This window comes from Ochotona princeps, chromosome 6 (assembly GCF_030435755.1).
Source record: "Ochotona princeps isolate mOchPri1 chromosome 6, mOchPri1.hap1, whole genome shotgun sequence".
NCBI classification, from domain to species: Eukaryota; Metazoa; Chordata; class Mammalia; order Lagomorpha; family Ochotonidae; genus Ochotona; species Ochotona princeps.
The window spans coordinates 79,653,361-79,668,836 of NC_080837.1; the positions used below are offsets into that span (position 1 = coordinate 79,653,361).

At 52.0% G+C, this 15,476-nt stretch overlaps 1 protein-coding gene across 3 annotated transcripts in view; it reads right to left on the reverse strand.

The window, feature by feature from the left end:
* The window catches only part of ENTREP2 (endosomal transmembrane epsin interactor 2), a 336,201-nt gene extending 320,943 nt beyond the window's left edge, over positions 1 to 15,258 (reverse strand). For 2 of the 3 annotated variants that reach the window (XM_058666543.1, XM_012929205.3), the window contains exon 1: positions 14,703 to 15,257. In XM_058666543.1, coding sequence (XP_058522526.1) covers positions 14,703 to 14,921 — 219 coding nt within the window. In that variant the 5' untranslated portion in view covers positions 14,922 to 15,257. Of the gene's footprint in view, positions 1 to 14,702 lie in introns of all 3 variants that reach the window. The other variant, XM_058666544.1, reaches the window with a different exon arrangement.
* Positions 15,259 to 15,476: the final 218 nt, after the last annotated feature.

The window sequence follows — 15,476 nt, forward strand, 5'->3', positions numbered from 1 at the left end:
ATATATAAATAGAATGAGATCCAGGACGCATCCACCTGGCAGGGAAAAAGAGAAGCCCAAAGTGCAAACTGCAACTTGGAAAGCTGGGCAGGACTCGGGGGCGGCCTGGCTGGAGCAGGCTCTGATGGCCGCTCTCAGATCGTGAGCCAGGCCCTGGAGCAGACCTGCTCCGACAGTTCACTTGGGCGGGAGAGGGAAAAGAGATGATAATGGAAGAGTTGTAAAAGTGAAGATCCTGAACAAAATGGAGGAATCAAAGCATTAATCAAAAAAAGATGGAAAATGGAGTAGATGAATCAACCACCTCAGCTTTATGCTTGCAGCGGAAAACTGGACAAGGGGAAACCCTAAGACGGACTATGTCAATCAGTGGACTCTGCACCAGCCTCATCATACCTGGACTGTTGCTGATGATATGTTGGAGCTTCTAATTGATCGAGGTGACGCTCTGCTGGCTCTGCCTACAAACCTGAGAGGGCCTCCCTAAGAGGCCGTTGAACTTGAACTGGACAAGTAGGATGCTGGACTCTGTATGGTGTGAATTTTTAATTAGGGAATCTCAACGGAACTTGAGCTGTGGTTATGCATCAAGGTGAAGGAATTCATGATGGGGGAAGGGCTTGGGGTGAAGGGGGGGAATCCCAGTACCTATGAAATTGTGTCATGTAATGCAATGTAATTAATGAATAAATGAATATTAAAGAAAAAAAAAGTGAAGATCAGAACTTGTGTGGAGGGTCTCTGATCAGCAGCCGGAGAAAAGAAGGCTTTCTGTGGACACGATGCTCTGTCCACAGGACTCACAGAGTCCACAGGTGTCACGATCACCTTCCAGAAACAAGGAGAAAGAAGGTGGGACCACTCAGGATCCTCACCCTCACCCCAGCACCGGCCGCATGGCCCAGAGTCCTCAGGCAGACCTCACTGAAGGCCACGCTCTCCCAAGACACAGTCCTGCCCACTTCTCCAGGGGAGGCCGTGGCACAGAGTACCCACAGCTGGAGCCCACATAATCGTTCCTAGTCTCAGACCACCCAAAGCAAAGGTCCAGGCTGAAGCACCCAGGTGGAACACTTGCGCCCCCTCCCCCAGCTTAAAGAGTGAACAGGCATTGTCCCTGGGAGGGACAGTTCACTTGCAAGGTGAGAAGAAGTCACGTCCCAAAGTGGCCAGTTCTGATGGCAGGAGAAGCGGCAGGGAAGCCATCTGCTACCATGACCAGTCCACCCTCAGCCAGGACTGAGCCAGACCCCACCCAACAGGGAGGACACCAGCATGGAATAGACTGCCTATCTCCTCTCATCAATGCCACTGAACAACAGAGGACCAGGAGAACATCCAGGAAAACCAATACCCTGGGGAGAAGGAGAAAAAACAAAACTAAAAAAAAAAAAAAAACCAGAAAAGCAGACCGGAAGGCTTATTTTACTTTGTCCCCATGAGTAACCTCGGGGAGAAGTAAGAGGAAAAGATGCAATCAGCAAACAAGACAAATGCTGCAAGTACCAGAAAATGTAATTGAGAGCAAAAATTAAATTATGATTACTTGTATAAAACAACAGGTTAGTCTCGTGGGAGCCAGCACCGAGGAGCAGGAGGTTAAGCTCCCGCTTGGCACGCCAGCATTCTGTATTTGCACCAGCTGCAGGCCCAGCTGCTTCATTCTCCACACATCTCCCTGCTAATGAGCGCACCTGGAAAGGCCGTGGAGGATGGCCAAAGCACTTGGGGCCATGTCACCCACATGGTGCTCTGCTGCAGGCAGGGCTGTCTCTGCACGGGCTGGAATCACGGCACAAACCTTCAGCCAAACCAGAAAGAAGCTGCCGACCGCCATGACCCCTGCCCTGTGTGTTACGGAACTGGACCTGTGACTGCTTTGAGCTACGAGACCGAGGTGACAGAAAAGTCCTCTGCTGCTTGCTATGTGTCCGTTGTCCCCGAGCCCAGGGATCTCTCGTGCTGGGGACACGGTGCACCAGCAGGGCAGGGAGCTGCACGCAGGAGGCGATTCCTGCCAGGCTTCCCCTCTCGCAGCCCCCACGCATCCTCCCACGGCAGGTAGCCCCTAGGGTCAGTTCAATCAGCCTGCGCTGGGTCATCGCTGATGCAATTCTTTCCATTTTCACATCTGGCCCAGAAGACAGGAGTGGAAAAGTTCTCCCAGATCACAAACAAAAGGAAAAAATGAAACAAAAGGAGAGATCCTTCTCTGTCTTAGTCTCCCCTCTAGGAGTCTCCCTGCCTGTTGAAACGGAAACGATGAAAGAGAGCCACGACCACGTCTATGAGGCTGAGACAGGAGGTCAAACACCCAACAGGATCGTACAGAAAGGGAACAGAGATTAGAGGTGGAGAAATGGGAGCCAGTGCCATGGCTTAGCATGCTAATCCTCCCCCTGTGGTGTCAGCATCCCAAATCGGTACTACTTTGAGTCCTGGCTGCTCCACTAAATATATATATATATTATTGGAAAGGCAGATATACAGAGAGAAAATGCAGAGGGAAAGTTCTTTCATGCATTGGTTCACTCTCCAAGTGACTTCAATGGCTGGAGCTAAGCCACTCTGAAGCCAGGAGCCAGCAGCTTCTTCTGGGTCTCCCTTCTGGGTGCAGGGTCCCAAAGCCTTGGGCCATCCTCAACTGCTTCCTGGGCCACAAGCAGGGAGCTGAATGGGAAGTGGTGCTGCTGGGATACAAACCAGTGTCCATATGGGATCACAATGGTTGAAAGGCAAGGATTTAGCCACCAAGCAATTGCACCAGCCCCAGTTGCTCGACCTATAATCCAGCTCCCTGCTTAACGGCATGGGAAGGCAGTAGAGCAAAGAAAGACAGCTCAGGCTGCCCACACAAGTGGCTCAGACCATGTACCACCACTTTACCCACCGGAGACTGGAAGACAGCAGTGTCCCCAAAGGACAACAGCACGGAGGCTGTGAATATCTGATACACGTGTGTGTGTGTGTGTGTTTAAACAAGAAGATTCTAAGAACTCATGATGGTTAAGCACCACCCTAAAATGCTGAACAGGTGTCAGTATTACTGCCCTTTCCAATGCTGGGACCCCAGAATGTCATTCAGAGCCATTACTGCACCAAAGCTGTCATCTCTTAATTTCTCACTCCAGATGAGCAACCGGCTTGTCTCCAATTATATATTAACAAGGGTGTGTGTGTGTGTGTGTGTGTGTGTCCCTGTCCTGCTCTCCTGGCCATGCTGTGTGTGTGTTCCTGTCCCGCTCTCCTGGCCACGGTGTATGTGTGTGTGTCCCTGCCCGGCTCTCCTGGCCATGCTGTGTGTGTGTGTGTGTGTGTGTGTGTGTGTGTCCTGTCTGGCTCTCCTGGCCATGATGTGTGTGTGTGTGTGTCCCTGTCCCGCTCTCCTGGCCACGGTGTATGTGTGTGTGTCCCTGTCCCGCTCTCCTGGCCATGCTGTGTGTGTGTGTGTGTTCCTGTCCCGCTCTCCTGGCCATGCTGTGTGTGTGTGTGTGTGTCCCTGTCCCGCTCTCCTGGCCATGCTGTGTGTATATGTGTGTGTGTGTGTGTGTGTATGTGTGTGTTCCTGTCCCGCTCTCCTGGCCATGTTGTGTGTGTGTGTGTGTGTGTGTGTGTGTGTCCCTGTTCCGCTCTCCTGGCCATGCTCTGTGTGTGTGTGTGTGTGTCCCTGTCTGGCTCTCCTGGCCATGGAGACCCCGACTGAGGCACCTGCATCCCATTTCAGAGTACCCGGGTGTAGGAGCCAGCTTTCTGCTGGTGCAGATGCTGGCTGACAGCAGTGACGGCTCTGCCGGTGAGCTTCTGCCATCCGCGTGCCATTGGACTGGTTTCTGGCACCCTGGGTTCATCTGGCCTGGTCCAGGCTGTGGTGGGCATTTGGGTGGTGAATCAACAGATGGGAGCTCGGTCTGTTTGCCTCCCTCCTTCTATGTGTGTACCTCTCAAAAAATATTTTTAAATCGCTCTTTCCCAATGTTCTCTATTTTTCTCCACAAAAGAGTAAGCTTCCATTTGAAGGAATTATGCAAGGACACCTAACTTACATGTCTACATCACGGAAGATTACATCACAGGCTACAGTGGCGGTCTATGCAAATGATGTATTTTGTTTACATTTATTATGCTCTGAGTACGCCTTACCACCCCAAGTTTCACACACACCCCAAATGCCAGTGTGCTGACACCCTCTGCTCTGTAAACCGCCTTCCACTGCAAGGATCCTGTGGCCTTCAGCTGTGACAGGACACCTTCATTCATGTTTGGAAGTGGATACAGCAGTCATGATTAAATTGCAGCTATCTTCCCAAAACCTCATAGCAAACATAGAGCGACGGTGGCCCAAGTGTGCAGTTAGCACCCCGGGCGACAGCAGTCATGACTCTGCATCGTGCCCTTGGAGTCCACCTCGGGCCTGTACCCTCCAGACTCATCAAATAAACGACAGCCGGGCCAGCTGGCGGGGATGTGACAGTCACGACACCATGCTGCACACCTTACAGATCTTTCCACAGATCGGTCTGGTCTCAACAAAGCCAGAAGCAAAATCAGTGCAAGGACAGAGCCTGCAGCGCAGGCCTCTCTGGGGCCATGGAAATCACACCTCAGAGCCACCTGGTCCCTGGAAAAGGCCATGGGGCTATACCTGGTAGGTGCCAGGAAAGCCCACAGAGCCATCACCATGACCAGCCAGGCAGCAGCTTCTCAGAGGCCCTCAAGCCCCCTCCCCAAGGGCTGGCCCAGCTGCAGGAGCAGGCTGAGGTCCTGGGGGCTTATAGGAAGTGGTACCCAGGCCCTTGCTGGGTCTGGTTCACTCCACAACTGTCACGCTGGAGCACAGCTCTACAACAATGGCATGCTTCCCCCATCGTCAGACACCACCATCCGTCGTGACACCCTCACCCTTCAGTGAAACCATGGCATGTAATAATCCACTCGACCTTTCCACAATCCAAATTCAAAACTCCCCCAGTTAGAAACTTGAGATACAGAGAGAAGTTCTTCCTTACCTACTCCAATCAGCTGAACCATATCCATGTTCAAAGTCTGTTTTCTCTTGAAAAACATCTTCAAAAATTAGCCAAGGAGATTTTTTTTTTTAGCTTAGTGGTTAAGATGTTCAAGTTCCAGAGCCAGAGTACCTGGGTTCAATTCCTGGCTCCTGCCTCTCATTCCCTTACTGCTAATGTGGACCACTGCCAACGTTAGCCACGCCTCCTGCCACTCACTCCCTCACTGTTAATGTGGACCATGGCCAACGTTAGCCATGCCTCCTGCCCCTCACTCCCGTACTGTTAATGTGGACCATGGCCAACGTTAGCCACACCTCCTGCCCCTCACTCCCGTACTGTTAATGTGGACCATGGCCAACGTTAGCCACACCTCCTGCCCCTCACTCCCGTACTGTTAATGTGGACCATGGCCAACGTTAGCCACACCTCCTGCCCCTCACTCCCTAACTGCTAACGTGGACCATGGCCAACGTTAGCCACGCCTCCTGCCCCTCACTCCCTTACTGTTAATGTGGACCATGGCCAATGGCAAAGATGGCTCATGTACTTGGTTTTGTGACATCCACATGCAAGGGTGGCCCTGCCTGTGTTCCACCACCCTGGGTTCAGTGCTGGTCCAGTATGTGGGGAGTGAACCAGCGGATGAGAGTCCATTTGATCTCTTTCTCTGTCTTTTAAATAAATAATCTTTTAGGGTCTGGCAGCATGGCCTAGTGGCTAAAGTCCTCGCCTTGAACGCCCTAGGATCCCATATGGGCGCTGGTTCTAATCCCGGCAGCTCCACTTCCCATCCAGCTCCCTGCTTGTGGCCTGGGAATGCAGTCAAGGACGGCCCAATGCTTTGGGACCCTGCACCTGCGTGGGAGACCCGGAAGAGGTTCCTGGTTCCCCGCATCGGATCGGCGCGCACCGGCCCGTTGCAGCTCACTTGGGGAGTGGATCATCGGACGGAAGATTTTCCTCTCTGTCTCTCCTCTCTCTGTATATCCGGCTTTCCAATAATAATAAATCTTTAAAAAATAATAATAATCTTTTAAATGAACTGGGGACAGTGAAAGGCTCCAAAGATTTCTGCTTGTGAGTTTCAGGCTGGGAAAAGGGGGATTGTGGAAAGTGGGGTGGGTGGGTAAGAATGGAGAAACGGGTAGCCTCATGAGGAGGGTGGACACCCCTACCACACAATCTGGGGCAAAAAAAAAAAACCACAATAGCTCGTCAGAGATAAATATCACCACTGGAAGAGTGAAAAGCACAAGATGGAGGCACTGGGGAGCAGTGTGTGTGTGTGTGTGTGTGTGTGCGCACGTACCCCTGCTCACAGCAACCCAACTATCCAACAGAAGGATGGAAAAGCCAAGAGCAGAGCCTGTGTGTGCGTAAGCACGTGTGCACACACACCCCTGTTCATGGCAACTCAACTGCCCACAGAGAGCGGGACGGATAAACCAAGTGCAGATCGTGTTTATGTGCATGTACACCCCTGCTCACACAATCCAACCGTCCTCCAACAGAGGGCTGGATAAACCATGTGCCAAATGCACACCATGCTATATTTTTCAGCCTCAGAAAGAAAGGAAGGGAATTCTAACACCTATGAATGAACCTTTAACATGCTGAAAGTGAAACAACACAGGATCAGGAAGACACAGGCCCCAGGTTGTGTCACACACACACACACACACACACGCACACACGGATCTGAGAAAAGCTGGACTCAGAGAGGCAGAGGGTTGCACGCTACCCAGGCTGGGTGAAGCAGGATGCTGGTCAGAGGGTCCGAAGCATCAGTTACACAGGCAGCACCAGGGCTTTATTGATTTACGCCCCAACAGAGGAACCACAGCTAATAACGTGCACTTGGCAATGGCAGAGAGGATCACTCCAAATCTTCACATCACAGAAATGTAAATACACGAGGAGGTGAATATATGCTAATTACATTTAATGAATAATTCTGTTTTGTATACTCACAGACAGCAAACATCACAGTGGACATCAAAAATATATTTGGCTTTTATTTTCCCATTTGAGATAATAACAGATTTTAACCACAAGCATTCCATGCTCTCTGGTGCTTCACCTCATTGGGCTTTCCAGACCCTGCATTTTTTTCCACAAATGGAAGACTTGGAGCAACCTGGTGTCAGCCGTTTGGTCAGTGTCACTTCTCCAATGGTGTAGATCATCACTACCAATATTCCTTCTATCACGGAAGTATGTGCCCAGGCTTCAGACACAATGCTGTTACACACAAGAGGTGGGCCCGGCGCGGTGGCCTAGCTGCTAAAGTCCTCGCCTTGAAAGCACCAGGATCCCATATGGGTACCAGTTCTAATCCCAGTGGCTACTCCACTTCCCATCCAGCTCCCTGCTTGTGGCCTGGAAAAGCAGTCGAGTACAGCCCAAAAGCCTTGGGACCCTGCACCCATGTGGGAGACCTGGAGGAAGTTGCTGGCTCCTGGCTTTGGATCGGCACAGCACCAGCCATTGCGCTCACTTGGGGAGTGATCATCGGACGGAAGATCTTCCTCTCAGTCTCTCCTCCTCTCTGTATATCTGACTTTGTAATAAAAATAATAAATAAATAAATCTTTTGAAAAGAGGCTACACGCACTGCACAGCATAACTTTAATGTGCACTAAGAAATCAAAACTTCCTGGGGCCCTCTTCCCTGTAACATTCACTTTACAGCATGAGTCTGACAGGAGCAGAGCCATCGCAGCTCCGAGCAATGCCTGGAAGGAAATCAACACAAATCCAAGGATCCAAGAGAGCTGAACGTAAAACACCAAACAACAACAGTCGCACTAATATATTACTATCAGACAAATTAGACTTCCTGGGGGAGAGGGACATTACCAGAGAGCAGAGGGGACACTACATTATAATAAAAGGATCCATCCACAAAGAGTGAGCTATAAATGTAGATGCATGTCACAACAGAACATCAAACAGGCGAGAAGAAAACTAAAGGGAGAAACAGAAAACTCCTGAAGCCTAAGTAGATATTTCAGTTTTCCTTTTTGGTAACCTGCAGAATTAATAGACAAGTAAGAATATGCAAGGGCTGAGAGTGTATACACACGTGTATGTATGTGTGTCTCCAGTACCCTAATCAAAATGTCAATCTCAACTAAAAGGCTCCTGGGCTCCCTTGAGAAATGACAGGTGTCAGGGGAAGGATGAGTAAGAGTATGAAACCAGCATGCAACATCACCACGTGGCAGGAACTCCGGAAAACTGCAGTGTATGGTGCAAACACGTAAGAAGAGTTTGAGCACCCAAGCAAATGATGTCAGAGAGAAGGCTGACTCGGGCGCAGTCACTGACAGATAGGGTATGACCACGAGCTAGACACTGGCACAACCTCAGAACACCTCGACACAGATACGATCCAAGGGGAAAGAGTGGGAGCAGAGCACAGCCTCACCTCTGACAAAGCAGGGAGGACTCAGGTTCATGGGCATCACAGACCCTAAGGCCCAGGTCACCTAAAGCTCCGGGAAACACAGAGAATGGGGCTAAGACACGGAGTGCTGTTCCTTCACGGCATCTCAAATGCCTGGGCTCAGTCCTGATTCCAGCGTCCTGCCTGCACACCGGCCTGGAAAGCAGCAGGTAAAGGCACACGCGTTTGGGTCTCTGCTGCTCATGGAGGAGATCCAGACCACATTCCCAGCTCCGGGCTCCAGGCCAGCCGAGCCTCAACTGTGTCGTGGGCATCTGGGGAATCAAACAGCAGGTGCAGGTGCTCTCTTGCCTCTCACACTCGCACACAAAGAAAATGAACATGAGCATGATGCGGGCCTGGTGTGGTAGCCTAGTGGCTAACAACCTCGCCTTGCACGCGCCAGGATCCCATATGGCCGCCACTTCTAATCCTGGTGGCCCCTCTTTCCCAGGCCTGCTTTCCATCCAGCTTGTGGCCTGGGAAAGCAATCAAGGACAGTCCAAAGCCTTGAGACCCTGCACCCGCGTGGGAGATCAGGAAGAAGTTGCTGGCTCCTGGCTTCGGATTGGCACAGCTCTGGCCTTTGCAGACACTTGGGGAGTGAATGATCGGACAGAGGATCTTCCTCTCTATCTCTCCTCCTCTCTGTATATCTGACTTTGTGATAAAAATAAAATAAATTTTTAATTTAAAAAAGCACAATGGAAGGTAGTGAAGACATACAGCATGCACATGTGTCTCTGGATAGACCAGACAAGGAAAAGAAACACTACTTGGGCAGCGAGTGAAATCAGATGGGGTGAAATCGTCACGTTGAAAGTGTTCTTCCGCTGTTACCTTCTGGATCTGGAAGCGTTTTTGCCCTGGAGTGGGACAATGACACTGCGTTTTCTGGAGGATGACAGGACATCATGTCCACAGCTTGTTCTCCAAAAGTTAAGACCAGCCACAAGAATGAATATTCTTACTGAGAAGTAGCGTAGAAGTGAAGCAGGGGCAGTGCAACCAAATGACTACACTCAGGGAATTTAACACACAGCAGTTACTGCTTCTTTCCTGCAATTTTTCTCTAACAGCAAATTTTTTTTTAATTCCACCAAAAAATATTGTGGAAAAACTATGATTTTGCTGTTTCACAGCACATAATTTGGTCATGAGCACTGCACTACAAGGCACCTACAGACTGCAAGGATTTCTTCTCATCCAGATGCTCAAAGGATTTTTTTTTCTTACCTTTCAAATCTGTTACTTCAGATGGATATATTACAATGCTGACTCTTTCCACTGACATTTTCTCCAACTGCACTGGGTATTCTATCAAGTCTTCTTTAATTTCAGAAAGGTTTACTGAAGTTCTAGTTCCAAATATTTAGTTCCCTGCATTGCTTCGTTCTTCCTCCCCTAGACACCGCCACTTATACCTATATTTGATCTGCGTACCCCACTTATGCGTTACTTTCTAATCCACTGGATTATCTACTTTTCACTCTATTTTCTATTTCCATGGGGTACCCATTTACTCTTGTGTTTCTTCAAATTAATCTCTGAAATCCATTTTTTCCCCAAATTTGTTCCAAATTTGTTGCAGACATCTCTGCATGACTTCGCGTGCTCTAACCACATCCCTGTTCTTTGTAAAATTCGCGGTAGGAGTCTCAGAAAACTTTGTCCATTAGTTTACACTGAAATATGAGTTTATAGCTCTTCTGGAGCTCTTTTTCTACACTTCTATGCTCACTTCCTTCCCTTCTTTCCATCGGGTATGCTCTGTCTGCTCTAAAAGCATATTCCTTTCCTCTACCCCTGCTTAAATGAGGTGGATTCTCCTGGCCCTTTGAAGATGGTTCCTAACAGAAGGGGACAGGCCAGCTCAGCTCTCCCAGCTGGACTCCACAGATCTGCAAAAGGTCCAGAGCAGGAATTCTGCTGGGAGCCACTTCGTTATTTCTCCCGGTGAAGTCCAGAATCTTGGGTGTGTCAGGAAGAGCTGGTACCTCCCCTTCTGTGCTGGAGTTCAGGGCTCCAGTTCTGCGGCTCCAGCACCCCATCTTCTCCCAGGGCCGTGCTCTCTGCAGCTGGCCCCATCTTTGTCCCGTGAGCTCTCGGGCCTTGGTGTGGGGGTCAGGGAAGGTCCCTCACGACATTCACCTTCTGAAGTGCATTTCTCCTGCCTCCTGGGGTGTGTATTTCAGGCAGGCGTCCTGGGCACTTCCGGGTTTTTCTGGGGACAGGATGTTGCTTCTCCTACATCCCCAGGCTGTTTGTTGCTCTCACCCATACAGTAATGGGCAGGACTTGGCCAGTCACCTCCTTCCCTGCCAAGGCTTCTGCTCCACTTGAAGGGAAGTGAGACCTGGTGCTTTTCGCCTCCAAGGATTATCAATAACTCACTCTTGCTTCCAGTCCCTCTCGCAACACAGCCACCTTGCTTTGCAGGCCCTGCAGTAGTCCCTGGGGGCTCCAGGGGTAGGGAGGACTCCTCAACATTCTGTTGGCCATTGCACCCAAGCTTAGCTTTCGGGAGTTCAGAGGACAATGCAAAACCACTCCTGCCTTGAACGTGCTCTCATAAAACAGTTTCCAGATGGTACAAAGCAAATGGACAACGGACAGACAATGGACAGAGAGCCACAACCAGGCTGAATCCAGAAGGGCCAATATCAACCCTAAGTCTCAGGCAATTTCAATCCAGCCTAGGAACCACACATGGGCATCCTAACATGGACAGGCATGGCACAGGTGAGGGAGGAAGCCAATGTGGATTGCCCAGTCCTCACAGGACAGTAAGGCTCGCCACAAGGTCACTGACTCCAAAACAGCCTCACAGGACCGCAAGAACCTTGTCTGAAAACAAATAAAGTCAGTTCTGCTTCTTCACACCACGTGCAAAGTGAATACAGGATGAGTTAATGCAGGCATGTAAGAGAAAAATCAAGACAGAAGGAAATTTAGAGTATTTATAATGATGACCCTATTAACTGAGAGAAAAAAAGTTAAGGAACTGTGAACTTTAAAAATGAATGGACCTGTCATCAGTAAAGTGTTGGAGGGGCCAACGCTGGGGCACAGTGGGTAAGCTGCGCCCACGACACTGCCATCCCACCACTGGAGCCCCCACTTGAGTCCACAATACTCTGCTTCCCATCTAGCTTTTCTAACTTTTCTCAGACGAATAACAATGTTCAGGCCGCAGGATGCAGGCAGGAGGAGGGCAGGCTCTCTGCCTGGATTCCTGAAGTGGGACTACCCTCATCCCTTCTGGAAAGTGGCCCAGCAATGCCTAAGAATGTGCTACATTCAACACCCTTTCACAGCAATTCCACTTGGAGAATTTCTCCTCCAAAACAAGATCTGGCATCTCTGGAAAGATCAGCAGCCTCATTTGTGAAGACTCAGAGCTGACAGGATCAGAATATTCCCAGCTGCAGAATAACAAAATCAACTATAATCATTCCTCTTACAGTCTATTCCCCAGCCAGAAAAGGAATGGGTTAAAAAAACAGTACCAGCCTGTAGCTGGGAATATTCATTACACAATAAAAGTCACCAAGTAATGTGCATGATAGGATTCCCTGTTTGCAGAGGTTTTTTTTAAGAAAATATATTTTGTGTTTGTAAAGCAAAGCTAGGAAGGATGACACTAAACACCACTGGTAATATTGTGTACCTTTGGGTCCAGGATTGCAGTAAAGAAAGCAAGCATATTTTTTTATACCCATCTTTGTGTTCAGTTATTGCAGAAGTATATATTGCTTTGGAGGCAAAAAAAAAAAAAAAATCCAGTGCAGTTAGTTTTTAACAAACACACACAGAGAAGAAAGAGGTAGGCAGCTGCCAGTGAGTTTCTTTACCAACACAAATAACCGGCAATATGCATAATCCACAATGAGCCTGTTCGTCTCAGATGCCCTGGGCAGCAGCCACAGAAATAAAGAAGTTGATCTACTAAAGGGTAACAATGCTAACCCTGGTTAGTCTTCTAACCTGTGAACACAGGTTATTGCCTCTCAAACACACGCCAGCCACTGGCACACAGGCCAATGGACGCTGCTGACTGGCCGGCTGGCTGGCTGGTTGGCGTGGCCTGGGACACACCACTGGCAGGTGGCCCCCAAATGACCCAAAGCACACAGCTCCCCCTGCCAGGCCTGCCTCCCCACCACCTAGCCTCCAATTTCCCAGGGTCACACCTTCAGCTGTCTCCCTGCCTGCATCTTGCCAGCTGTGACTTGTACTAAGGGATTGGGGTTGTGTGTCCCTGGTTACAAACAATGGGCAAAAACTTTAAGACACTCACCTGTGTTCACAGCACAGCAAAGTATAAACTGCTTTGTTAGGGATTTTTTTTTTTCTTAAATAAGTGCACATCCTCCCTTATACTTTAGGTCACCTCTAGAGGACTTCTAACCCCCAATCCAACAAACATGGTGGTAATGCTCTTTATGCTCTATTGTGTCGGGAATTACGGCCCCTTCCTTAAAAAACTCCGCACATGTTCAGTACAGATGCTATTTTTTTCCCCTTACACTTTCAATCCAAGATTGGGCTGAATCCACAGAGGGGGACCCTCCCAGACCCAGAGGGGCCACTACAAACTGCAGAGAGAGAGCTTTAAAGCTGCCTGTTGCAACTTCCATCTGAAGACAGACAACAGCACACATTTAACACCATCATAAAAAGTGTGAAGGTGAGAGATGGGGTGGGGAGGAAACAAGTTATCTTAAAATGTCTAAAAAAGTCTGCATCATTTGCTGGGTTCCTGGCCACTCCCCACAGCTGAAGAGGAGAGTGGGCGCCAAGCAGGACTCGGTGGAGGGCGTCTGGCTTTGGGAAACAGCTCATCACTGCTGAAAAGAAACGCTGTACAGGCAAAAGGATTCGGTTTGCCTGGTTTAACGCTTCAAAACGAGGCACGAACGCCTTTGTGGCACCCGTGGCTTCTGTTGGTGCCTTCCTGCTCAGGTTTATCAGTAAGGGAGGGACACCTGGGAGGGTCAGGGAGAGAAGCTAACTTCCCCAGCTGTGCAAAACGATGCATGCTAACCAACAACGTGAGCAACAGACTACACGGAGTGAAACCTGAGAGTCAGGGCTCCCCGAGTAGGGGCACTAACCACAACCTGCTTCGTGTTCCCCAAGCCTCAGCCTCGGCCTGACCCCAGCCTTGAACATGAATACCAGCATTCATCGGCCCAGCCACACCTGTACCCATCAGTGGTGTTCCAATGGCAGTTCTGCCCATTGTCAAAGCCAAAGCAATGAACGTGAAGAACAAAGGCCATTAATAATGAAATAAAGTTGGATTAAAAAAAGAAGAAGAAATCAAGTCTCAAGAACAAACACCTACGCTAATGACAAAAACCTGGCCTAGATGGCTACAGATGGAACACACCCTGAACTTACAGGTATAACCCAATGCTGTCACAGACGTGGAGTTCTCGGAACAAGTGTTTCTCTTTTTACCCATTCCTTTCCTGTTCCCCTATGTCCATTTTCTATTAATACCGGAGAGAAGCAGCAATGTGCGGAGAAACGCTACAAAATGTCAACTATTAACTCTTGGAGACCATCACTTCTCCCGCGCTCTGCACCGGCTCAGGGTTTCCCTTCGGGGATCACCGCTGCGCTGTGCAGCTCAGAAAACACGCCCCTGGTCCCCGCACGGTCCTCAGTCACGGAACGCTGCTGCCGGTGACTCAGACACAAGTCCCTGACGCCAAGGCGCAGAGTGACCAGAAGGGGCCGGGTCAGTCCCTGCAACCCGAACTGGTCTGCACCCCCTACCCCAAGGCTGGGGCCCTCCCGAAGGGCAAGACGCACACGGACACGCAGCTCCGCCCCGGGTTCGGATCCCGCCTCCCGCCCCGGACGCGGCAGCAATGAGGGGTCAGGCTAGGCCCCCCGCGCGTGCCGGGCCGCCCCCTCGGTGAGGCGCAGACCTCGCGACTACACGTCCAGCCGCTGGCCACCCTCGCGAGGCGCGCGGCCGGCGCCGGGCTTCGGTCGGAAGCTTCAGGAAAAGTAATTGCGGAGGTCGGTGCGATGGGAAAGGGCGCGCGGGGCTGCGAGCGCCATGGGTCGCCCGGAGTTCTCGCGCCCGGAGTTTGTAACTGCTGCCCGTCCTGCCATCGTTCCCTCTCCGCCCTGGGCGCCAGTTCCCGGGACGCAGCGCCAGCGGTGAAGGCCAGGCACCCCGCGCCCTCGCCCCGGAGCCCCGTGCCCGCCGGGCCGCACACACTCACCGAGAAGCCGGCCCAGAAGGGGCAGGAGTGGCGGACGCGGGCCGAGGTGGTGAGCGCCAGCGCGGCGAAGCTCACAGCCACGATGAGACATCCGAGCGCCATCTGCGTGGCCCCAAGCACCAGCACGATGCGGGAACGGCCCGGGCACTCGCGCAGGCGGGACAGGCTGCGGGGCGGCGCGACGGGGCGCGGCGCGCGGGGACCTCCGGCCGGAGGCATCGCGCCGGGCGCCCGCACGCCTCAGCCCGCTCCCGCGCAGCCCGACGCGCGCCGCCGCCTCCGCCGCCGCTCACTGAGTGTCCGGGGCAAGTTGCGCCGGGGACGGGGACGGGCTCCGCGGCGGCCGCGCGCCACGAGCGGGTCGGGCCGGGCGGGGAGCCGGGTGCCCGCTGCCCGCGTCCATGCCGCCGCCGCTGCTCCGCAGGGCCGCCGCGTCGCCCGCCCGCTAGCCGGCTGCGCCCTCTCCCGCCCGCCCCGCGCGCTCCCCGGCCCGAGAGCGGGTGCGAGCGCCGCTGCCGCCGAGCCGGGCGCGAGCTCGCGGGGACCGGGCTGGAGCGGGAGCGGGGACCCCGGTAGGGGGCGCGGAAGAGGGCGCAGGTGTGGTCCGAGCGACGGGGCCTCGGCTCGGCGCTCGCGGCCCCCACAGGCGGCGGCGGCGGCGGTTCTGAGGGGAAAAGGACGGGACTCGGGCGCGTCAAGGACGAGGGCGGCAGCCGCCGACGCGCAGCTTCGGCCGGCGGCGCGGAAAGGGCCCGAGAGCCGGCAGAGCCTGCG